The 25,408-nt window shown below is 36.0% G+C and overlaps 3 protein-coding genes across 6 annotated transcripts; 1 reads left to right on the plus strand and 2 right to left on the minus strand.

Moving 5' to 3' along the window:
• Positions 1–2,757: 2,757 nt before the first annotated feature.
• LOC116015513 (myosin-11-like) lies at positions 2,758–10,283 on the minus strand. Of its 3 annotated transcripts, XR_004097630.1 has the most exons (19): positions 9,989–10,283; positions 9,114–9,332; positions 8,315–8,410; positions 7,769–7,821; positions 7,467–7,563; positions 7,254–7,327; positions 6,956–7,070; positions 6,565–6,675; positions 6,097–6,173; positions 5,336–5,402; positions 5,098–5,163; positions 4,834–4,941; positions 4,614–4,744; positions 4,323–4,389; positions 4,175–4,230; positions 4,003–4,099; positions 3,731–3,801; positions 3,097–3,641; positions 2,758–2,993 (listed from the first exon to the last, which is right to left on the minus strand). XR_004097630.1 is itself a non-coding variant. In XM_031255605.1 (18 exons), exons 1-18 carry the CDS (start codon positions 10,124–10,126, stop codon positions 3,167–3,169), a joined length of 2,118 nt encoding a protein of 705 aa, XP_031111465.1. In that variant the 5' UTR covers positions 10,127–10,283; the 3' UTR covers positions 2,758–3,166. The 3 variants fall into 3 exon arrangements, 2 of the variants coding, with proteins under 2 accessions (XP_031111465.1, XP_031111466.1); XM_031255605.1 differs by having other exon boundaries at positions 2,758–3,641; XM_031255606.1 differs by lacking the exon at positions 9,989–10,283 and having other exon boundaries at positions 2,758–3,641; positions 9,110–9,234.
• Positions 10,284–12,765: 2,482 nt separating this feature from the next.
• On the minus strand, positions 12,766–18,652 carry LOC116016251 (phosphatidate phosphatase PAH1-like). Of its 2 annotated transcripts, XM_031256409.1 has the most exons (11): positions 18,165–18,649; positions 16,263–17,929; positions 15,574–16,166; positions 15,410–15,483; positions 15,071–15,155; positions 14,836–14,922; positions 14,422–14,494; positions 14,226–14,269; positions 14,020–14,148; positions 13,834–13,935; positions 12,766–13,179 (listed from the first exon to the last, which is right to left on the minus strand). In XM_031256409.1, exons 2-11 carry the CDS (start codon positions 17,746–17,748, stop codon positions 13,120–13,122), a joined length of 2,733 nt encoding a protein of 910 aa, XP_031112269.1. In that variant the 5' UTR covers positions 17,749–17,929; positions 18,165–18,649; the 3' UTR covers positions 12,766–13,119. The 2 variants fall into 2 exon arrangements, 1 of the variants encoding a protein (XP_031112269.1); XR_004097714.1 differs by lacking the exons at positions 12,766–13,179; positions 13,834–13,935 and having other exon boundaries at positions 14,083–14,148; positions 14,384–14,494; positions 18,165–18,652.
• A 4,106-nt stretch (positions 18,653–22,758) lies between these two features.
• LOC116017270 (protein CANDIDATE G-PROTEIN COUPLED RECEPTOR 7-like) lies at positions 22,759–24,485 on the plus strand. The gene has a single exon (XM_031257817.1). The coding sequence runs from the start codon at positions 22,868–22,870 to the stop codon at positions 24,167–24,169; it is 1,302 nt and encodes a 433-aa protein (XP_031113677.1). The 5' UTR covers positions 22,759–22,867; the 3' UTR covers positions 24,170–24,485.
• Positions 24,486–25,408: the final 923 nt, after the last annotated feature.

A 25,408-nucleotide genomic window follows, 5' to 3' on the forward strand; every position in this document is an offset into this window, starting at 1 on the left:
TCACTTGCTAGGGGTGATTTAAAAGAAGAACAAGAAGATCAAATTAAAAAATTGTGGAGTTATAAGCTTGAAATTGAGAAAACAACTCCTAAGTCTACTTGTATCATACAACCTAGTGATTTAGAAGAAATTGAAGGACAAAAGAGATTGTTGAGAATTTACATGTGTTGGGAGGGTTGTATGCAAGGTTACAAATACTGCAGACCTATTATAGGGGTAGATGGTTGTTTTCTAAAAGCAAAAATTGGAGGTCAATTACTCACAGCAGTTGGGATTGATGCAACTGATGGAATATTTCCTTTGGCCTATGCAATTGTTGAAGGGGAAACAAAACAATCTTGGATTTGGTTTTTAAAACTTGTTAAAAAGGACTTGGAGATTTTAGATGAGCATAATGTGACCTTTATTTCTGACAAGCAGAAAGGACTAATACCTGCCTTTGAGACTGTCTTCCCTTTAGCAAATCATAGATTTTGTGTGCGACACTTGCACGGCAATATGAAGCTTGCTGGGTTCCAAGGTAGAGCAATAAAAGATTATTTATGGGCAGCAGCTAGGGCAACAACTATAAACAGTTTCACCCAAGCAATGAAGGATATTAAAGAGTTAGATGTAGATGCCTTTACCTGGTTATCTGATAAACATCCTAGTGAATGGTCGAGGTCTCATTTTTCCACAACTCCACAGTGTGATATCTTGGTGAACAACATTTCTGAATGCTTTAATTCTATGATATTAGAGGCAAGGAAACAGCCACTAATTGAAAGGCATCTACATCTAAAATATGTCCTAGAATTGTTGCAAAGATTGAAGCCAATGAAAAAGCTGCTGCTGGTTATTTGTGTGATCAATGTGATTATGAGTTATTTGAAATTAGGGGCATGTGGGAGGATCAACAAGAAGTTGATTTGGGTAAAAAATCATGCAGTTGTGGGAAATGGCAGTTGACAGGAATCCCTTGCAAGCATGCTATTCGTGCAATTTGGATGAAAAGTGGCAAGGAAACAGTAGTAGATTATGTTAGCTCATTCTACTCCACAGATAGCTACTTGAAAACTTATGCAGGATCCATTAAACCCATGTGTGGGCCTGAAGAATGGCCATTGACAGATAGAGAACCACTACTTCCACCATTGTATAAGACATCAAAGCGTGGTAGACCAAGAAAGTTAAGGAAAAAAAGTGCAGAAGAAACTATCAAGCAGCCAAAGGAGTCAAAAGATCCCACTAAAGTCAGTAGGAGTCAAATCAAGTTGCATTGTGGTAAATGTAAAAAAATAGGTCATAATTCTAGAAGATGTCCAGAAGATCCTGTTGTGAGAGAAAAGTTGGTAAGTTTAAAATTTCAATTTAAAAATTTAATTAATTTAGTTCACAACTAACTTTAATTTTATTACTTTGCTTATTATTGTTTATAGCTAAATCCAAAAAAGATGGTAAGAACCAAAACGACACCGCAACCTCAAAATCATCATACATCAACTACAGAAGTTAATCAAGGACATGAGAATGAAGGAGCTGATAATGAACAACTTATGGATGGAGGATTTGGTGCAGGAATTGCTGAAGTTATTGCAGTCCATACTCAGCCTGAGAATGAAGATGATGTTAATGTTCAAATTCCTCTTGTGGTTGCTTGTGAAGAAGTCAATGTTCCAAGGAATAAAGAAAAGGTGTCAAAGCTACCTATCATCAAAAGGACAACGGACAACAATTCCAAAACTAAGGACTAGTGTTATGATGAAATATTAGTTGATCACTGCTTTTGTATAACATGTCCCTTTTATTTTGTATAAGGCTGTTAATTGATGTACTAGGGCTCTTAGCGCATATTACATGTTTGATGCTTTTTGTATGACAAATTTACACTTGAATGTCTTTCTTTTGGATTAAGGTTATATGAAGATGTTTGTGCATTGGATGCAAATTTTAATTTTATTAAGGTGTTTGTGTATTGGTTGCAAATATTTATTTATTTCTTTATTTTTAAGGAAGTGTTTTGTTTTTTTTTTTTTTTTAAATGAGTCAATATGTTTGCAGTCTGTTTTTAAGGCCTAAGGAAGGGAATAAGGGAATTGTATTGATTAGGCAGAAGAGAGAAAAAAAAATTGACTAGGCAGAAGAGAGAAAAAAAAATTAGTAAATGGGTTTGCAGTGTGTTTAGGGTCTGAGAAAGGGAATGAAGGAGAGAGAAGAAAATTAGGAAAGATAATTAACAATTAATCTGATAAAAATAAAAGAGAAATGAAATTACCATTTTAACCTTGTTATTAACAGCCAACAAACGGAATTGTTAACAGAGGACTAAAGTGTGTAAAACCATCAAAGTCAATGACTAAATAGAGTACAAAAAGTCACTTAGGACTAAATTGAGTAAAACCACTATAGTTGAGGACTATATTGGGTATTAACTCAAAAAGAAAGACAGAAAATTACAGTTGTGTACATGTGAAAGTGAAACAGAGTTGAAAAAGAAAAGAAAAAATGATAAGATACAGAAATTGTGATGGGGGATTGGCTTAATCAGAGGACTCGTAGTTTACACAGGAAGAGGCCACTCCACATCAGGTTACTCACATGACCTCATCTGACAAAGCGGACACGCATTCTGACATGACCCCACCTTTCTTCTCTACTTCCTTCCCTCCAACTTCAACTCTAATATTCTATTCTTTTTTACAAAATTACATTGTATTATTATGCATCCTAATACCGACAACTGTACTTCTTTTTTTCTTTTTTCTTGAAAAAAAAAAAAAAAAAAAAAAAACAGCGCTCCCTCTAAATCTAACATGGTCAAGGAATTCGAGTAAATTAATAAAAATAGAATTCAAATGTCAGAATGAAAAAGACCTTAATAACCTTTTTTTCCTCCGTGCTCCAGAAGGACCAGAACTGTTAATCATCAAAAGGTTGGATTTATAATATAACAAGGCAACAAAGCATACAAGGATGGGACATGTCGGCAAGTGTCCCTCAGCTGTTCAAATCTTCTGCATTGGAAGATTTTGTGTGCAATATTCAAATTCAAAATTTAACGAAATAATACATAAATTCCAAGAGTGAAGTAACGGGGATGGATATATTCATACTAACCTCAGAGTAAAAACACCAAATATGGGGTAGAGGCGTCAGATGAGGTATGGGTAAAATGGTAGTAAATAAATCATTCACCGTGTTCTCTGTTTTTCACGATTACATCGGATTCCCAGTCGTCAATTTCGTCGAAAGGATGGTCTCTGCTATTGTTCTCCAGTTCCAACTCTATCTTCAACTTGGATAGTTCAGCGGCGGGATCCCCAGTCTTTGTTCTCAGGATTTTATGGGACGTGAAGCTGTCTTCTCGTGTGAAGCTTACTGAGTCATTTGCCGAACGGATGGCCATCGATAGGCTTTTTCTCAGATTCGCTCTCACTGATTTTTGTGTTTCAGTTTTGGGAGCTGATCCGTGGCTCATGGCTTCGGAATTGAGTTTCAGAAACTGGGGAGCAGCAGTGGTAGTTTCTGGCGCTACTTTTGATGATTTATCTGCCCTTCTATTTGAAGTTTCAACTTCCAGAGATGGTCTTTGCATGGATTCCAGTTCTTCTTTAATATTGGAAAGATTATCAAATAATTCTCTTACATTTTCGTCATCTTTCCTGGATAATAACACTCATCTTTCTTGTCAAGTTTCAAATTCAGTGGACATACCAGAAAAGTATGAGGAAAAAACACAGGATCATATTACCTTGAAATTCCTTCAACTTGAGCATAGAACTGTTTTTTAATGCTTTCCACGACACTCAATGCGGTTATTAACTGCAATGTTCAAGGGGAAGGGGGAAGAAAGAAGAATGAAGGAATAAAAATAGAACATGCATCATAAAGACACATTTTTCTGGTTGAGAATCATGCATCAATACACGATATGATAAAACAGTAAAAACTATACACAAAAGGACAGGGCAAGTCTGCCAGCCAGCATGCATGCATAGACGACTGTGGGGCAAAAGATTATACCTTGGTTTCTGCCTTGAGGTATTCCTCCTCTAGCCGCCGTCTTGCATCAACTGCACTCTTCTTCTCGCCATTTGGAACAGCAGCTGAGATCTCCGACCTGGTAGTCCAAACTTAGAAACACAGTTCTCCTCAATGAAAATGTTTCAAAGCAGTGACGACTGATGAACAATACCCTCTCAAGTTCTCCGCCAGTTTCTTGAGGTTCAAAAAAGAAGGCCCCAGCTCATCCTGATAAATTCAAAGGAATATAGCTATAGAAGTCATATTAGATAGATATTGAAAGCAAAAACAGTTAGTTCCAATTGAAACTATTCAAATACCTTGTATGCAGATAAGACACGAATCACCAAATCCAGAAAACAGCCTTCGCATCTCTCCAATTCCTCACTTAAACAACATCCAAAGATATGGTTAAATTTTGCATGATTCAAGAATATACATATGCAATTTTAAAGGTATAGCAGGTTTCCCTTGTTCTTAATTTTAATGGAGTCATCCATCTATTTATTAATAGATCGAACTCAGAAACGAGCAGGTTGACACTGTCAAATCTACAGTGGAAAGAAAAATCAAAACAAATAGCTAGAGAAACATCCAGGAGAGCTCCATACTTCACATGTTTCTGTTTTTGATTAATGTATGACGATTCAAAACCCCGGGTGTCTTCTAAAAAGTAAATAAATGCATCACAAACATCTGCCTCAGCTCTGTATGATGCAACAGATCTAGACAGCTCATCCTCCTAAATTTATCAACACAAATGAAAATGGTAGAACTTAGAATTAGATTCAAATTGCATATCAAACTAGTACATATTATAAGATATCATACCTTCAATTGGAAGTGCTGAAGAATTTCATTGCTAGCTTCATTAAATTGATCTCTTTCTTCCTTGGCATTGCGAAGATGGGCATGGGCAGAAATCAATGCTGTTTTGACCTACAAGCATTTATTAGACGAAACAAGTCTAGCTAACACTAACTCTTATTTTACTTATTTAATATCTCATTAACTATGTAAAGAACATATATTGTTGAAAAATTAAATTAATCAGTAATACATTTTCTCTAGGACAATGAGAGAAAGCATAAGTACCCTTTTCAACTCAGCTTCAAGGTGGTCTTTTTGCATCTCAAGTTCTTCAATTTCAACTGTCAGTTCCTAAAAAAGGCAATTGTAGTTAAGGAGCCTAAAATCCAACTTCAAATAAAGCAAGCAAGAGTTCCCATAAACCAGAGGCAAATTGGAAACCAATTGTTGAGGAAAATAATTGCAAGCATATACTAGGGTTATCTGTCAACAGAGGGGGCATGACTCAACTAAGGAACATCACCTTTTCAAGTTGGGAGAATTCATTCCCTTTTGAGACACGGAAGCTAATAGCTCCTTCTTTCTGAACTCTGCTCCAAGAAAATGCATAAGAAGTTGAGAGAATAGCATTAAATATTTTGTTCTACAAATTACTTCCTGGGAAGCAGCAAACAACTCTATTACAAAAACCAAGAAATATTGAAAGAAATTAAATGCATCTTGCAAATTGCTTGCCACACGATGCTTTCAGTAATTTGAGAATTTGTGCTGACTACATAAAACTTTGAATGTTGATTGTGTTTTTTTTAACCAGACTGGACGTTTTTCCCATGAAACCCAAGTGATCCTCCAAAATATTAAATTTAGCGAGCCATGAAACCTGAATGTCACTTGCAGAATTACAATTCCAGAAGTGCATCACGTCACACCTTTTGTATAGGTTTTCCTCTTCATTCATTAACAGGAGAGTGCATAGTTTCTTGCATCAAATTGTAATGGTTAAGAGCAATCCAGAGTAGCAGAAACTTCAGTAAAACCAAATTTTATATAGAAATGTTTCATTGTCATTTGACTCATTTCCATGAAAGATTCTAGTATAATCCATACACTCTTCACTCATATGTTCAATCACACCTTGGTTAGAACTCTGTCCACTTTTAACTTCTTGTTTTTGCAATTCCCCTATTTAGGGTCACTAAATTAGTGAGATGAAATATATTTGTTAAAAGAACTCAAGCATAAAAAAATTAGTCAGAGAATGATGAAAGAAGCATAGCGGCAAACCTGCTCTCAGAAATGTGTTCTTCAGCTCTTGAAGCAGAGCATGAAAGTGATGCCGACAAAACCTTTAACTTGTCAACCTACATGTTGACCAAAAAGATTGGTAGAGAGTTTAAACAGTGTGAGAAAGAACTATCTTTGTCAAAATTTCAGTAGTTGGAGGACCATTTCTATCTTTGAAACTTAGGGGATCATTAGTGTCCAACTTTTATTCTAGTATTAGTCCCATACTCCCATCAACTATAAGAAATTGACCCAAAAATGGCATTTCTGTTATGGTTAATAATGGAACCCTAACAAAGTACCATTTCTGTCCAGGGGACCAAATTTGTCAAATTGACACTTGGATACAAAAAGTGGAATGCCATGCAGGGGAGTAAAACTTAAATTAGTTCAAGTTATAATTACTACAGTAGATTTTTGCAGAACATTCTTTCCAAGGAAAAGTAATTCATCACTTAGATGCCAAACCTTTTGAAAATGGTTTTCTAGTGAGTTCCTGTTAAGCATACGCTTCTCCTTTGACAAAAGTGACTCCAATTTGGTATATAATTGTAGCTGGGAAAGTTCATCATTTAAAGCCTGCCAAAAAAAGATCAAGTTTAGACAAGCTTTAAAATTTCATGATGATTTAAAAAGTTTCAAGTATCATACTCAAAGGAGATTATAAATAACTTTATAAAGAGGTCCTACTTTACTAATACTTAACACAGTATATCTTCAAGTCTCAATACCATGAGAAATTTTAAAACCAGGTTAGTTACGTGCCTTCGCAATGCTAAGCAGTGCTTTTATATCACTTCTTATTTGGATGGTAGAAGTTTATGATAAAGCATAATAATCCCAGGTATATATAACATGCCTCTGTTATTGTAGCTGTAGACAATTCAGATGATCTTTTATCAACTTCCATTGAAGGTGGCCAGCATTGCATTTTGTTTAGGTCCTGCTGTATGTTGGAGACTTCAGAATCTATTCTGAGCGCAGACCATGAAACAGTTAAGATAAAAATTACGATTGCAGTTTTGCATCAGTGCCAAAGGCAAGAAAAATGGATAACTACCCATGCTATCAGGTGTTTAGTACAGTGCATTTACTCCCCAAATATTACATGTTTCATAGCACCTAAATCACAAAATAGCAAGATTATGCCTAACAACCTTGCTAAGTCAGCATTTACTTTCAAACCAGCAATTGCACTTTGTGCAAAAACAAGCAGATCTTCCTTCTTTGCCTGGAATAATGGAAAGGACAGAGAAAATTACATGACTTCCTTATATCTTTAGGACAATGAAATTACCCACATAGTATGAAGGTCCTAAGTGAAATGTCATCGTTAATGTATGCCAGAACATGGTTTCTTATTCCATTACCAGCAGTTCATCATTATAGCTTGAGAAAGCTTTAGACAAAGCTTCTATGCTGGCTATTGTTGCATCACAAACTTCTTTCCCACCTGTAAGACAAAGTCTATACATCCAAGAAAAAGAACAAAGAAGAACTGAGAAACAATGATATTTATTCCATGCATATTATTTTCCATTAGTATGAACATAAAATATTTTGCAAAGTAACTCTGCTATACAATAATCAATAGGTCATAATCCTTCAGGCAGGACCCTTAAATCCAAAAAGAGAGCATTTGAAGCAAACGAGATGAACAATGAAGAGTTACCCAAAGATCTCTGTAAGCAATGACACTTCTTCTTCATCTGGTGCTTCAAGAATCTGAGACAAACAGAACATTTAACCACCAGTTACCCTTGAATAAGAAAAAGAAGAGATAAACCATATATGTGGAGTTCAAAGGAATAAAAGAATTGGCTAATGTCCAAGCCAAATACTATGCCTAAATAAATAAAGTGACTACAAAGCATACAATGAGAAATGAAGATAAAATCTGTTTCTGGATTATTTATTTCCATCTTTTCAATTTTCATGAATGTATCAAACAAATAATGAATTTGGATTGTCATCTCTTCCATCATCCTCTCACAAGCCCCAAAGCATTTATAGAACTAATAGCTCTGATAATACTTAAACATTCAAGAAATTGAAATAGAATAAATCAATGAAACAAAACACTTTTCATTTCACTCCAAATTTGGTCAATTAAACTTTCAACAGAGAATTCCAAGATGGTAAAGGGCCACTGATGCCAATTAGAGAAGAGGTTAACAGATGATCAAACTAGTAAAGCACTGAAATCTGTTAAGCTCACCACAGACAAGACGATGCCTTCTAGAGCTTGACTGCGAAGAAAGACATCTTTGAAATTCATTGGTTCCCCACCAAGATCAGGATCATAATATAAAACCTATCAATTGTATATTAAGAGGATAAAAGATGAGCTTACTTAAGTAAATAAAAGAATAATGCTAATTACCAAAAGAAAGAAAAAAGAAATGGCAGTTTATCAACTGTCCTCGGAGGTACATCTAAGGCTCTGTCAAGCATACAAAGCATAATAAACGCCAAACCATCAAGCCAACCAAAAGGGATGGCTGTAACATATTTTTACTGTACAGATAGAAGGAACGGATTACTTTCAGGCATTATTATGCCTAAGAATAGAACAGAGAAATATGCATGATAAGGTGCATTTAAGAGTTGAGTTAAACATTGAGATGTGCAAATATCATACGCAAAACCTGTGGGCATATTTCAAACCAGTTATTTGCATTTTATTCATTGAAGTCACAATCTCTATTATTTTGCATTCCCATTATAATTAAGTGTAAGAAGATATAACTGTAGGCAATTAGGGAGTGGGCAGTGTAATAAGTGGAACACAAGCAGCATTTTTATCGAACTGCCTGACCTTTCATTTCATAAATTTAAAAGACAATCCCAAATAACTGCACAACAACAAAGTAAATGCACTACACTGTCAAATTATCATGGCCAGCACCATTTGTGAGCATATTAGACTTCACATTTATTCTGTGATGAGAGCTTCTCCGTAGCAATGAAAGTAGGAAAAAGCAATATAGCAGATTAGTACAAGATGACTTACTTACCACAGTAGGCTCTCTAGGAAGATCCTTCTTCGCAATGGAAATATCTTCCGGGTCATTGTTTTTCTCTTGTTCCACCCTAGCTTCTTGTAGTCTCTCAATCTCTTTTAGAGCCACTAACCACCTGCGAAGTTGCTGAAGTCTCTCTATGCCTCTACATGAAACTGACTGTTCTTCTAATCTTTTCAAAGCATGCTTAACACTCTTGAAGTTTCCAGGACCCTAAAATTGAAAAGCATATAGTAAAGGCTCAACAGAGACCATGAGGATAAATAAACTGAAGATATGACAAGGAGAAAGATAAGCATCATTACTAATCACATTAATTCAATATCATCCTACAGTGGAAATGAAGAATAATGTACTACTTGGCATTCAAAGTGGCCTCTGTTTATTAACCTTGAGTTTTTACCAAGACAAGTTTAGTTTCGAGCAATGCTCTATATGACTTGGATATTCACTCATATCTAGAATCTGCAAGTGTTTTTTACAGTCGATTCACGTAAGCTGGAAACTGTCTTACAGGTAATTCCAGACTTCAAATTAGGTAGTCACGCCCTTGACTGGAATCCTTGGACAGCGGATCAAAGCTCATCCCCAGTACTTGAGAACAAATATATTTTTTAATTTTATAGCAAAATCAGGGGGTTTCTACTTTCTAGTTCCTACAAATCGCCATCAATCAATTAATAAAATGTAATTCGTACAATTCCTAATACCAAACATCTAAATCATCGGCCTGTAAGAGTACATGAACGACCTTTCAGAATTAAACAAAGTTCAATTACTAATACTGTTATTTCAAACTGTATTTTTTTTTTTTCGCCGGCTACAAAAGCGCACACATAGAAACACGCGGGAGAGAGAGAAAATTTTACAGATCGATCATGAACTACTTTGGCACCGTCGACAACGGCGTAACCGGCATGCTGGACGACGCTGCGGAGGTTGCGAGTGATTTTCCTCTTGCCGCCGACTTCTACAGCTTTGCTCACCGCCGATCGTAGCCATGACATCGCCGATCAAGCTTCTTCGTCTACGTAGTTGCCTGGAAGAGTCGAAATTACGCATCGGATCAAACTGAAAATTGGAAATCTTTTTTTGCATAACGGAAATATTGGAGAAAGACGGTGAGAACAAGAGAAGCGACTTAGCAATGGCGGTGCGAGTTTGGCGCCTATGGTTTCGAGCGCCAATCACCATTTTATACCGCGAATTTCCTTTTCCTTCCTCATTTTTAACCTTTTACTCCATAGATGTTGCCATTTACAGTACTCCGTAATTTTTATATTTATTTATTTATTTTTAATTTGAAAAAATATGGAAACCTATTTTTCCATCCTACGTTTAGTACTAAAATACATTAATTATATTTTAATTTAAATAACTTATTGTGCCCAGCTAATAAGTCATACCAACTCGATTGGCGTTGTCTCTTCATTAAATATACTTTTGGAATATTGAACTACACACGAAACTGCAATTAGGCAATTAAACTCAAAAACAATGCAATTGGGTCCCTGAACTACATAAATCCATGCAAATTAACCCAAAGTGACTTGTTTGACTTGATCTTCCGGTTACCAACTTTAAAAATAATATTTTAAAATAATTTTAAATAAAATACTTAATTAAAATTAAATTTAAAATTAAAAATTAAAAAAAGGACCCAATCGACTTGTTCCTGTTTGTTGTTTTTTTTTAATTTTAATTAATTTATTTATTTAAAATTATTTTAAAATATTATTTTTAAAGTTGGTAACCCGAAAATCAAGTCAACAAGTCACTTTAGATTAATTTTCATGAATTTGTGCAGTTCAAACACCCAATTGCATTGTTTTTTAGTTCGATGGCCTAACTGCAATTTCGCGTGTAGTTCGGTGGCCTATTTGACCCTTATTCCTATACTTTTTGATAATAATAAATTTCACTATTAATTCAAAAAATAAGATATCTCGGCCTAAGAGGAAAATCCACACAAATATGAGTCACCAACCATAATAAAGGTGGCAGACAAAATACAAGTAAGCCTAAATCAATGCAAATAAAAGAAGACAAACTAGTTTTCATTAAAAACAAAAAAACAAAAAAAAAAAAAAAAAAAACCAAACTGGTAAAACTACAATAAGTGGATTTTAACACTATAGGGAACCATCCCTTAAGCTAAGCAGGAAGCAAGCATGAGGCATCAAAAAAAGTCTATATAAGAAGCGAAATGACTAATACTACACATACTTTCACATTCTACTTCATTTTCTACTCTATGCTTATATGTCACCCTTGAATTCATTTTAAAAAATGTGGGTCACAGTTTTTATTACTTTCTTTTCATCTTCTTCTAATAAAATCAAGACACGTGACGGGAGTTTTACTCCTTTAGAGTGCATATATCATTTTTCAAGCGAAATAAAATAGCCACAAGCGCATGAAGAAGTAGGTAGCAGGCATGATGGGTAACATCTAACTCCAATGGGAAGGAGAGACATGAAAGACCATCCTCCAACTCACAAAAAAAACCAAGGAAGACCACCATCGACGAGCAGGGATCCAGATCCGATAGAAATAATCACAAGTACTTAGATTATTGTGATTGGATAGTCTGTACTATCATCCCTACTTTTAGTAAGTAGGTAACTATTATTAGACTTAATGTGTCTTTACTAGTACCAGTTGGATGGACTAGGGTATCACTTCACAATTGATACCTATGTAGTAGTTTATACCATACTACTATCCATACTTTTAGTAAGTATCCAACTATCAACACTCTTGACGAGTCTTTACCACCGTTGGTAAGATGGACTAGGTTACTGATCTTGAAAGTATTTACGAGGTAGTCTATACTACCATCCCCACTTTTAGTAAGTGGGCAACAAAAACCGGACTTGATTTGTCATAACCGGCACCGGTGGGTAAGGGTATCACTTCACATATGATACCTATGTAGTAATTGTACTATCATCCATACTTTTAGTAAGTACGGAGTAGATAACTATCAACATACTTGAAGAGTATTTACTATCGTCAGTAAGATGGACTAGGTTACTGATCCCACCAGTAACTACATAGTAGTTTAGACTACCATCCCACTTTAAGTAAGTGGGCAAATGCAATTGGATTTGATTTGTCTTTACCAATATCGTGCGTATTATCACTTCATCGCTGATACTTATAGGTGATCTAAGTCGACAACCAGCAAAATTAAATATAATTGATAACACACAAAGTAGACACACTTTATAAGATTGACTTGTGTTTGGGCTAGAATGAACAACTTTATGTTGTTATTGAGCTAGCATTGCTTGTAAACAATAGGAATAGGGAATCTTGCATATTAATACATTTGGATAAACCAAGGAAATGACACACTTTAGCACAATTTCAAGCAATATAATTCCTCCTTTCACAATGAACTAAATTACATTTTTACCTTAGTTTTGCTTCCAATAAGCATTAGACCTTCCTATATCATTTTACCTTTGTTGCATATTCTCTATCTCTTTATTAGTTACATTTAATTTAGATTTAGCTTAATTATTTTCACTCAATTACAATCAAGCTAACTTTACAAGAATCAATCATAACTAGTGTTTAAGATCTCATTTTTTGTGACTCAACACCCACATCTCATTTTTTGTGACTCAACACCCCGAAATACTTCAAACGGTATGGGCTTTCCCGTAAATCAAATAATAAGCGTGAGTAACAGCAAGTTATTACTAAATGTACAGGCTACTGGCTATAGTTGTTGAAACACATGACTACATATAAAGTTGTAGACATTGCATTATTTGAGTTATTGATGACTTGTATTCATAGAAGGAACAACATAAGCCTGTTTTTGGGAGACAATATGAATACCCTTTGTGGTCACAAAACTGGGCACTATATACTAGACTAGAAGTGCATCAATAATGGTGGGCATCCTGCACTGCTGAAGAATGTCTGTCAGTCCTGGAGATATCTCTGTCAAAACTTCAAATACCTTCTTCCTAGACCAACCAAATCTCTACAAGCTACCGAGATCGGGCAGTGGCATTTTCCAGTAGTTCCACGAGTTGTAATCTTCCTGCAAATGAACATTTGCACACGGTTGTTACACAGGCGGTGAGTAGAAAACGCATCCAAGGACTCGAAACAGTAAGTGCAAGAATCAAAAAGCCGGCTCGTCTGGTAAAGCTTATACAACAAGATTATCGAGAGATTATAAGATTAAAGGATCAACTTTCGACGTGTTTGGCATATATTGTGTGTAACTTTACCAGACAGGACTGTAGAATTTTAGGCGCAAAATATTCTGTCCCTGTTTGGTAACATAGTTAGCTTATCAGCCAATTTTGGCTTGTTTGACCATTATTAGCTGTTTAACTTGGTTAAACAACCAATATGAGTGTTTGATTAATTAGCTTTTTGTAACAGATTATTGCTCCAAAACACTAAAATTCAAAAAGTTGCTCAAAGCAGCTTTTTCAATAAGCTTTTTGAAAAAGTCATTTTGCATATAATCAGTTATCAGCTAATAGCTAATTTACCAAACATCTTTCTACAATCAGCTAATGCTATCAACTAGTCAAACTCACTAACCCAATCAGCTAACAACAATTTACCAAACACCCCCTCTGTAACTTTCAGAAGCATTAGGAAATGATCTGTGTTTACTCACAGTTATGCGGGAGAATGGTAATAGAAGTGTCTGAGAGTCCGCGGATATGAAATTTCTTACCTGTTCAACCATTGATGTTGGGGGAAACATGTCGTTTACCAAAGTATGTAACGAAGTGTATGATTTGACGTCAATTCGGTGATGACTAATAGCTACCTCACCCTGTAAAATTCATTGAACTCTGTTAGGTAAAAATGAAAGAAAAACCCAGAAAAGAGTTACAGCGTGCTGAAGAAAGGGCACTACCTTTGGGTTAATTATGAAGATCTTGCCCTTCGGAATTCCAATTTTTCTATAGCTAAGTTCATCGGTGTCTCTATTTCCAAAACCTGCATAAAACGGGTTGTAATCTGGAGGGAAAAGAGCTTTGATATCCTGCAAATATTTTTAGTATCAGAATGGCGCAAACGTTTAAAGAATCAAAGAAGATTTGTTCAAGTCTAAATACTGACCTCTAAACAGGCAATCTTGAATTCATGAGGAGCTCTTCTTATCACTGCGACAGAATTTAGTATGTTAACTTGTAGCATAAAAGAATCACACACACCCAAATATTACCGTTGAAATAAAAATAAAAAACTTGTATAAATGGCAAATGGCAATCACATCCCAAGACTCGATAGAATATCTGTCAACAAGATGTGTTACCTTCTCTGTACAATGACGGAAATAGACCATCGGGTGAAATAACAACTGGCCCAATGGGCAAGGTTTTCCCATCCTACAAGCATTCAAAACGTTTCCCAGTCAGCATAATTTTTTTCATAATGTTTACACACAGAACAACCAAAGAGGGAACATCGGAGAACAGATCCACACAAATCTTACACTACTAGATTCAGTTGAAGCCAGTATGTCATCTTTAACTTCACACCAATATTGTTCCGTTTAAAATAAGAAAAAGGGGAAAAACTAGTTCGTTAAACATTTCAGTAACCTTTTTTTTTTCACTTAAATGATGCTAAGTCAAGCACATTTCAGATTATGTCAAGTAATGCATAAAGCCAGGATATAGTATACTCCAGCAACCAAGTTACACATAAAAAACAAAACATGACGTACCTGTTTTAAATTGAACAGGAAACTTTTGGTCAGATATGCTTGGACAATTGCACGTGCACTAAGAAAAAGTAGCTGATACCCATTTTCCTGCAGTTTTCCAGGTACTATTTTCTCAGAGAAATGCATCGATTTACAATACTTTGTCATTGAGGAAGAGTATGTGGCATGTAAAAATGTTTCTTATGTGAATGGTGTCAATCATTAACAAGTGATCACCGAAAAGAAGCACACATACCTTAATTGCTGAGAAAAGTCTAGCAATTCCAGAATGCGTCCAATCCTTCCCGACCAAAGGCATGAACTGCCCAAGAACATCAGACCTGCACATTTTGGTTGCCGCTTGTAAGCCATATCATCACATTTTACATACACAGTCCTCTTAGAAAATAGCATAATTTGCTGATTATAGAAAGAAATCCAATTGGGCTAAGTGCCTCCATCATTAAACATAATAGATTTCATACCAGTATGATGTATGCATACTCATAAAAACAGAATTCTAATATGCAACCTTGAATTTAATTTAATTTTTCTAAAATTTCAAAACATGCACAAGTGAATGAAGAAGGCTTACTTGGTAATGGTACCATCAACATCAGAAATCACAATTCTTGCATTCCACTTCCACAAGTATATATGAGCTTCAACCTATTTCAGAAATCCAACTAGCCACGTAAAGAATCCAGTTGGATGGAGTACAAAATGTAACAAATATCGAGCACATGAAAGATCACATACCTTCTGTACTCCTAGAACCCTGGTAGAGAAAATGAAGACCACCATATTTTGCCCATCCTTTAGGTTTAAAGAGTCAATTTGTTCAGAGGTTGGAACATTAGTTCTCACAAGTTGTTTGCGAGGAGATAGTTTGCCTCCTCGTGCTGTCGGACTTGGATCTGCACCCTGGTTATGCAAGCTACTTTCAGTATCAAGAAAAACATCCTCAGCTGACACATTACTGCTAGTATGCTCGAGTGTCTTAACCCTTCTAAATGGAATTGGCCAGAGCCTCCATCGCCGTCCAGAAGCAGACCTCTCAAGCCCAGAATCATCTACCCTTGGAGTTCCCCCATGCTCAACAGGAATAACATCAGTGTATTCAATAGGTAATTCCAAGTCATAAGCAGCCAACCCGAGTACGATTGAAGCAGCTTTTTCCCATGACAAGTATTTCCCCTGAATTCTAGCAACCAAATTTTCATTCTTGATTATTGATTTTGCAGAATTTTTAAATTCCATCTCAGATATGCGAGTTGCATTAAAGACTTCTGCAGCAGCACACGAACCCATTCCAGGATGAAGAAGGTGCCCACAGAGAGCAATCTCTAATCCTGCATATACATAGAAGAATATGCATTAAGAAGATCACCAAAAGTCAAATAAATGTGAGTGAAAAAGTATAAACATAATCAAGGGACTGATCATACTTGTGCTTGTACCAATGTTCATATCTTCAGCAGAAGCTGTTGTCTCTTGCTCCGTATTTTTACACTGAGTGCACTCATCTGATCTTTGCTGGCTACTTTCTAATTCTTTTGCATCTGGTGTTCCTTCAATCTGTTTCTCTGAGTCTTCATCGTTAAAAACAAAACGTACATGTGCCCTGTCAGAATCACTATTATCTAATGTACCGCCCTCAAGGGCTTTGACTTCAACCTGCACAGACAAAGGAGAACTGCTGGAAATATCACGACTAGAAGGTAGCCCATTATCATTCTCAAATTTTTCAGATGATCCATTTTCAGTTTCATTGATTGCTAAAGGGCTCCTTGGAGACGCTTCCTCTGAACCTTTAGCACTTTCCTGTATGTCCAATGAAGAAGCTATGTCTGATAGCTTGGACTCATTTTCAACCTGCAAGGCCAGTTCTGGTAGTGTCAAACAGCTTGCGAAGATATCGCCTTTCCTGATGCCTGATGGTGTGCTCTCCCCACTCTCATTCCTAAGAAGGTCTTGATCCTGAGTCTCTACATACGATGTTTCTTGCACTTGGGAGAGATGTTCTCCATCTCCTTTGCTAACTTCTAACAAGTGCTCTGCAGGACCGTGCTCACTGTTTGAGCTGCTAGCATCTGTGGAAGCAACTCTCTGTGAAGATATTCCCGTACTGCTCAAATTATCAGTACCCCATTTAACTTTTTCAGTGTTAATATCTGTATTAGTTTCACAAAAGTCAGTTTCTTCACCTGGGCCAAGATGAAACTGAGGTGTAGCCAACTCTACATTCTCTGTATTCCTTTCAGACGACGAGATTGGTGCTGTCAATATGTGGCCATCCACGCTCACTAAAACAACTTCTGAGCCAGAATTTTGAGATTCTAACACTTGCTCCACAGTTTCTAAATTTTCATAGAGACTGGATTCATACCCTGATAAGTCAATCGAACCTTCAAGAGAAGAATCCACATCATCAAACTCATAAAATCTCCTGCCAGACTCTGTCCTTTCAAATCGATCTACACCAAAAGCAAGACGCTCATCTTGCATCTCTGACTCGTCATCATTAGGCTCGGATTTAGAATGCACCCCCGGACTACTTTCCCCGCCATTAGCATTATCAATACTACTGCCCTCTCGAGAACCGTCAAAACTATCGGTATCCTTCAAGCATTCATTTCCCTCATTCTCCTTATCACTGTCAACTTCCCTGATAAAATAGGCTTCCCCAGAATGGTCCAGATACATGTGAAAATCAGCCTCAACACCATTAACTTCTATCCTAACCTCCTTCTCTGCCCCTTTAAGAACACCTTGAAATTTCCCAAACCGAACATACCAAGGCGTGCTCCTGAAACTCCCATCCTGCTGTTTGACAGCAATAATGTCAACAGCCCCACCAAAAGGATGAAATGGGGTGGCAACAGAGTACACACCTGCAGTTATAATGCTCCCAACTTTTCCCACTACATTCATCTGCTCCACCAAGCAAGAAACTAACACACACAATAAATCAGTCCCCAAAATGGTGAACAATACCCCACAACCCAGTCACCAATACAATCTTTATCAACTATAGAACCTCCCAGATTCTAAACCAATGTATTCCCTAAACACCCAATTTGCAATCTCCCCAAGTTCTTCTCAAGGAAGATATCTGCACACAACAACAAGTAACAAACACAAATAAATGCACCAGTAAATTAAGTAAACAAACCCCAAAGCATGCAACTTTACATCAAGATGCTCAAAGATACGAAATACCCAAGGTAGCATTAATTCCACAAAAATGAATAACAATCCAAGAATCTTTTTTTTTTTTTTTGAAGCTCAATCCAAGAATCTTTTAAAATGCCAAAAAATATAATTAATAAAGGCTTAAGGGTTGATACCAAGTTTTGTAAGCTACAATGGCCGGCGGATCGATTCGATACGCCCCCTCACGCCACAATATCACAACCGAAAATCTTTCTACTCTGAGAATTCTTTCTCTTTCTCTCTCTCTCTATCTCTCTCTATCTCCCTTGTATATACAGGGAGATTCCGCGACTGTTATGAGGCTATCTCTCTACTTTCTCTCTCTAGAAGGGGTTGGGAATTTGGGATATATTGGCGATGTTTCTTATGCGAGAACGGTAACGCAGTGAAGTACTTTTCTTGAAAATTGTTTTGATTTTTATGGGGGAAAAAATGGATTGAAATGAAATGTTTTTGGGACAAAGAATCAGAAATTCGTTTGTAATTAATTTCGCATTCTCCCTGGAATTGGGTTTCCTTGAAAAGCCCTCTGTTTTTACCGGAATTACAATGTTGGATCGCAGTAGCAGAATGGTTGGAGGGGGTTTTTGGGAATTGCAAGGCGAGGTCGCCGTAATGGAGTTGAACGTTTGAAGGAGATGAAGCTTCCCGGTTGTACTTTGATCTTTATCGCATGTGATGACCCGACGACCATGCTATTTTTTTTATTCTTTTATTTTTGTAGAGTTTTTCCACGAGCTTGATTGTATATTTAGTTATTTACATTCCAACTATTTTATGCAGAAATTGCAATAAATTTTGTCAAATTGATTTTTTTTTGACAACCAGAAAACGAAGATTGTTATTATTGTAACATTAGGGGAAAAAAATAAACAAATACAAACAGGTGGAACTTAGCTTGGTCACATGTTTGGGAGCTAGGAATCAGCTGGCTTAACTAATGTGTGGGCAATCTGGTTCGTTATTTTTCCTAATATAAACACAAGAGATTCAATCAAAGCTTCTCATGAGTCTAGAGCAACTATGAGCAACGAATCCTATATGAGAAAGGTGGGTGCCTGAACAATTTGTCAAATTGATTGATGTGTGATTAAAGTTTATGAACACAAATAATAACTCAAAACCAAAATATTCCATGAGTATGGATGTAGTTTTAATTAACTATCCTTTTGTGTCATACTCTTTTTTTTTTTTTGTAACTAAGGAAACAATAATCATTTTCTGAAAATGTGCATTAAGTAAACATTATTCATGTGTAATAGTTTACAAATTGTACAAAAAAAAAAAAAAAGTAAATCACCTTAAGAGAATGTTGACAAAAATTAAATATATGACATTATAATATGAGAATCATATTTCATCCTTCAAACACCCATTTCGGGACTCCATTGTGCAATACTTGTGAACAAAGTTACTAATAGGCCCTTTTTTTTTTTAGCATGAGACAGTAAGTAAAAAAAATGGTAGCATATTCTCTGATTGAGGACATACTTGTGTAGTAGATCAATTGGATAGTATTTAAGGAAATCTTTTTTAGTAATACAGTCTAACCTATACCTAGTATCGGCTCAAACAACATGATAATGCCAACATCCTTGATTGGGATGAGACTCGAATCTGAGACCTTCCGTTTGGAATGGTAACAGTGATGCCATCAGACCACAAGGTACTTGGCATTTAAGGAAATTTAATGTAGTTCAAGCTACTCAACTATGGAATAAGAATTTATTAACTTCTTAGGTAGGTAGAACCAACTCAAATAAAAAATGTCAATAGCTTATTATTAAGTCAAACTTGAAATTTTGTGATTATTAAGTCAATTATTCAATCAACTTAGCTTAGGATTGCCTAACTTCTTATCTTTCTGGTTTTACATAGTTTATTTATTCATTTTATTTTTTGTTTGTGATGAGTGAAACCTGCAACTGTTGTTCGATAGCATACACTAGGTAAACCACATTCATGTACAATAATTTGCAAAACACACATGTAAGGTAATCGTATTGTGAATACCCTATATGATGGATTCAACCAATAATATGTTGTTAATAATTGAACTTATAACCTTCTAGATATGAGAAATGTCTTTTTATTTGTATATATATATTATTTTATTTACCCTATAAATTTTAATCTATTATATATCACTATATTATATATTTGGTCTAATGGCAAAAACTTTGTGATCAAATGACATAGCTGTGGCCCTCCCAAGTGAAAAGTTACATTTGATCCTTGTGGGATGCAGAGTCAATAGTATTAAAAAAATATATTCCGTAGTACTCACAAGAATATTCAATTCATTTTTTCCCTTCTTCCTTTTCTTTTTTGCGTGTTTCCTCCTTTTGACTCAAGTAGCCACTAGCAAATTGTCAAATCAATCCATAGTAGTAATAATAATTTTATGTTCTTCATAGTAGTAATAAAATAATTTTATGTTTATTTTACTTGTACAGTTATACGTCATTGTCTATAATGATATTCTTATTTATAGTGTTTAAATAAAGTGTCCCCACGTGAGTGATACACCAATCAATAATGGAGATTTAAATCGTGTGACTTGTTCAAATACTAACTATTATAATCAAGTAATTATCGTTATATAAAAAAATTATGATAATGAATGCATAATTATATTTTCATATATTCACATAACAATATATAATTGTTATATTTTAAATGCACATTAGCGACATGATGATGAACTTGAGCATCTAGAGCTCCACCAACAACTCTTTGAGACTTTGTGGCGCTAGTTACAGAGAATTAATTAGGTTGACCTGTAATCTTATCAAGTGCTAAGTTTTTTAAAATGTGTCGTTTACTATGGATCTTTCGAGTTGAATAATGCTATGATGTTAGTTAAATTAACCCACATAACTCTAAAAGATGTAATCATAATCATAACAATTAATTTGATCATAATACCCCTAGATTCAACACACATCTAATTAACAAAAATTTTAACAGAGGACTATCTGTGGTAAAAAATGAAAGTCAAGATACGTATTTTGATCAAATTGAAAGTCGATGACTATAATGACTACTAGCCCAATAATCAAATGAACATTTGTGATATTAACTCTTTATTTATATTTCCCTCTAACTTTTATTTCTTCATATTTATGTATTGATTGATATTAATGGGGTTTTGAGCTGAGCGAGAACCTAGTGAAGAATTGGGTCTATGCAAAGTAGAGGTGTTTGGAACATTGAGCAAAATAAGTGGTAAAATTTGGAACTTTTGTGACCAATATTCCTATCGATGCAATTTTGGGGCGTGGTTAATGTTATTTTGTGGAGGATGTGAAAGACATGTCTCATAATGCTGAGAGCCTGAGACTAGCAACGAATATTTTACTTTCTTAAAGGCATATAAAAAGGATGGAATTATTAATTCTTTTAAGAAGGCATCCGTTTTTTAACTTAACAGTGAAGAATTCATATTGTAATATCTTACTAGTATGTAATCAACCACCATTGATTATTAAGAATTCGATTAAAAACCGAAAGAGTACTAGATGCCCTATATCTCGTTTCACATTCTTTATTTCCCTAGTTTTGTGACCGGATTAAAATACCATCATATGTAATATTATTCTAATATATAAGTCATTAAGCATATAATAAATTATGTACAATTGGGTTAATGAACTTAAAATATGTATAATTGAACTATCAAATAAATAAAATATATGTAGTTGAGATATTTTTTGATTTATTCCAATGCAATTTGAGTTGAAATATATCATCCTTTCATTCCAATTAGCATGATGGAGAAAAATAAAACTCTTACAACATGTTTGATTCCCAAAATGATCGAATTTTAAGGGAGTATGAATGCTATACTATTATCGATCTATTTTGTGAATCAAATGTGATGTTAGTACATATCATATAAGTAATAAGGATGGCTTATATTAGGGGAAAAAATTATCCCAATATATGTATTTTGTTTGTTTGATGGTTCAATTGGAAGCATTTTAAGTTTACTGACCTAAATCTTTTTTTCTTTTTTTTTTTGGAAATAACAATGATTCATTCAATAAGATCAGAAGCTAAAACATTACAAATGATAGGAGGGGTGTGTGTGAACCACTCCAATTGATTAGCTATAGACACATACTGCATAGCTAACTTGTGAACTGCCTGATTCGCAGATCGTTTAGTGAAAGATAAAAACACATGATATGTTTACTGACCTAAATCTTAATTACCCACAAATGATTAGTTTAAATATCCTATTTCACACTTATATCTCAAAATGATGGGGCTCCTTGTACACAATAAGCAAATGTTGCTCTATTGGATCGAGGTGTGGGGCTCTTGAGGTTGAGGATTCGGTAAATTTAAGAGGGTAGCATATTTTAATTAAATAAATATCTTAATTATAAAGGTAAAATGTCATTATTATAGAATTAAATTGAATGAGACTTTGAATCTGAAGGCATAGAGCTGAAATAACAACGAATATTACTTTCTATTGCGGAGTAGATTTATTCATTTATTTCTGTAATTAATTTTAAAAGACAAATATTCTTAAAATAATTTCTATTTGTCGCACGTTCACGGTTCATCCCCTACGATTTTCTTTAATTTTTGGGGAGTAATTTTGGGTCTAAAAAAGAAAATAGTTTTAGATCTGAATAGTGGGGTGTGAAATACCAAATATACCCTCAGATCTAAGCTCGCCCAAGTCTAAAGTAATCTCCACGCTGTTTCTTTCTTCTTTATCTCCCCGTCTCTGCTTCCCAAACGCATTTCTTTGCTTTTCTCTTTATTTTCCTCCTCGCCGTCGGCTTGCAGGCTTCGCCGCCGATCTCCGTCGCCTGCGAGAATGACGAAACTACCCTTGATCCTCCTCCTCTCCCTCTCCATTCTCTACCTCGCCGCCGGCGAGATCAAAACCCTGAAGATCACTTCAGATTCCCGGCCGATGATTCTGTTCGAGCGGTTCGGGTTCACGCACTCGGGTCACGCCGCCATAACCGTCTCGTCGGTGGCCGTGTTCTCCACGCTCGCCGCGCCGGAGCCGTCTCACCTCGGCTTCTTCCTCCTCTCCCAGGAATCGCTAATCCAGGTCCTGCTCGAGCTCCAGCAGAATCCGCAGTTCTGCGTGCTCGATTCCAAGTATATAAACCTTCTCTTCACTTTCCGTGATCTCTCCCCGCCGCCTATTTCCTCTTTTAACCACTCTTACCCTATCACGGCTCCCAATGAGTATTCTCTCTTCTTCGCTAACTGTGCGCCGGAATCTAAGGTTTCTATGGAGGTCCGTACTGAGCTCTACAACCTCGACGGTAGGGTTAAGGACTATCTCTCCGCTGGTCTCACTCAGATCCCTGCTCTATACTTCGTTTTCTCGCTAGTTTACTTCGGATTTCTCGGTTTTTGGGTGTACATCTGCTACACTAACAAGACTTCAGTCCACCGGATCCATCTCTTGATGGCGGGATTACTCATCATGAAGGCCTTGAACTTAATCTGCGCCGCGGAGGACAAGCATTACGTGAAGGTGAGCGGAACGGCTCACGGATGGGATGTATTGTTCTACATTTTCCAGTTCATTCGCGTGGTCTTGCTCTTCACGGTTATTATCCTGATCGGAACTGGCTGGTCGTTCCTGAAGCCGTTCCTGCAGGAGAGGGAGAAGAAGGTGTTGATGATAGTGATTCCCCTCCAGGTTTTGGCCAATGTGGCCTCTGTGGTGATTGGGGAAACCGGGCCTTTCATCAAGGACTGGGTTACATGGAACCAGGTGTTTTTGATTGTGGATATTGTGTGCTGCTGCGCAATTATCTTCCCCATTGTGTGGTCGATTCGGGGCCTGAGGGAAACATCCAAGACTGATGGGAAGGCTGCCAGGAACTTAGCGAAATTGACTCTTTTCAGGCAGTTCTATATTGTTGTGATTGGGTATCTCTATTTCACTAGGATTGTGGTGTTTGCCCTAAGGACCATTGCTGCTTACAAGTACCAGTGGGTGGCGAATGCTGCAGAGGAGATTGCGAATCTCGCGTTCTACATTACAATGTTTTATATGTTTATGCCGGTTGAAAAGAATCAGTACTTTGCTCTTGATGACGAGGAGGAGGAGGCTGCGGAGCTGGCTCTTCGCGATGAGGAATTCGAGCTTTGAAGGTTTGGAATAGCTAGCCATGGCTAATCTCATTTTGCACTTGTTTGTGGCTCTCAACCCTGCAATTGTGAGTTGCTCTGTGAGGTGGTAGCTAGATTTGCTGTGTTGAATACTTGAATTCCAATTGTCTATTTTACCATCTGTTTTTATTTTTTACCCTTGTTGCCTATCTTTTTTTTTTTTTTTTTTCTGATTATAATAGCTGTGAAGTTAAGGAACAACACCCAGTTTTCAAACTATGACATTATTCTCATGTACTCAAATTGGTTATGGAAAACCTCACTGTTATGAAATGGTAGTGCCTTGTCTTGACTCTCTTGACTAGCTTTTCTTCTGTCTTTTGTGCTGAGTAGTTTTAGATGAGTTCAAAAGGACTATTGTTTTTGGTTATGGAAGTAGTTTTAGAGTGAAATGTCCATTCCTTTGTAGTTTTACATGATGGTAAACCACTCCCTGTCTCTTCTGGTTACTGAGATTTTCAAAGACTACTGTCCTCCACTGAAATTGGTTAATGGCTGTTTTTTTACTTTGCTAACTTCCCATCTTCCATTTTATGTTTCTGTGTTCTTGTTCTTGACTGCATGATGCCAACCACATCTGTTTTGCATGTAATAGTTGTCCTTAGAAAAAGTTCACTTTTTTTGGGTGATGAGGTAAACCGCAACCACTACTTGAATGGGTAAACCAACTTACGGTGCCCATTACCCGAGCGGGTAAACCAGCTTACTGTGTCCATTGTTGATCGGCTCAAATCAAGTTGTATATTTCAACTAATAAGTAGTCAGCACTAAGAAATGTTACAAGATCTTTGCCAATATTATTTATTTGTACTGCTAATGTGGTCAGACAGTTGTTCTGTGTGCCTTTGGTTGTCTTTACAGTTTACAATGATGTTGTGAGAAGCATTGCAGGTTCTTTATCTTCTTCTATGTGCGTTTGATTGCCCATACGGCTTACCAAGTTAATGTTTATGCAATGAATGTAATGTCTTTTTAAAAAAAAAGTTCTTTAAAAAGTGATGATGAAAAATGAAAACATTTTAATGCTAGCATAAAACGCATTTTTAAGGGTGTATGTATTTAAGAAAACTGTGAAATTAAAATTTTACATATTAGAATAATAGCGGTGATATTAGGATGATCCAACTACTTCAATTACACCAGTTCTTTTTTCATGTATATTGTCAAATAAGTTATAGTAAAATAAATTAAAATGATATTTTAATGTTGTAATAATGAA

This window comes from Ipomoea triloba, chromosome 4 (genome assembly GCF_003576645.1).
Source record: "Ipomoea triloba cultivar NCNSP0323 chromosome 4, ASM357664v1".
NCBI lineage: Eukaryota > Viridiplantae > Streptophyta > Magnoliopsida > Solanales > Convolvulaceae > Ipomoea > Ipomoea triloba.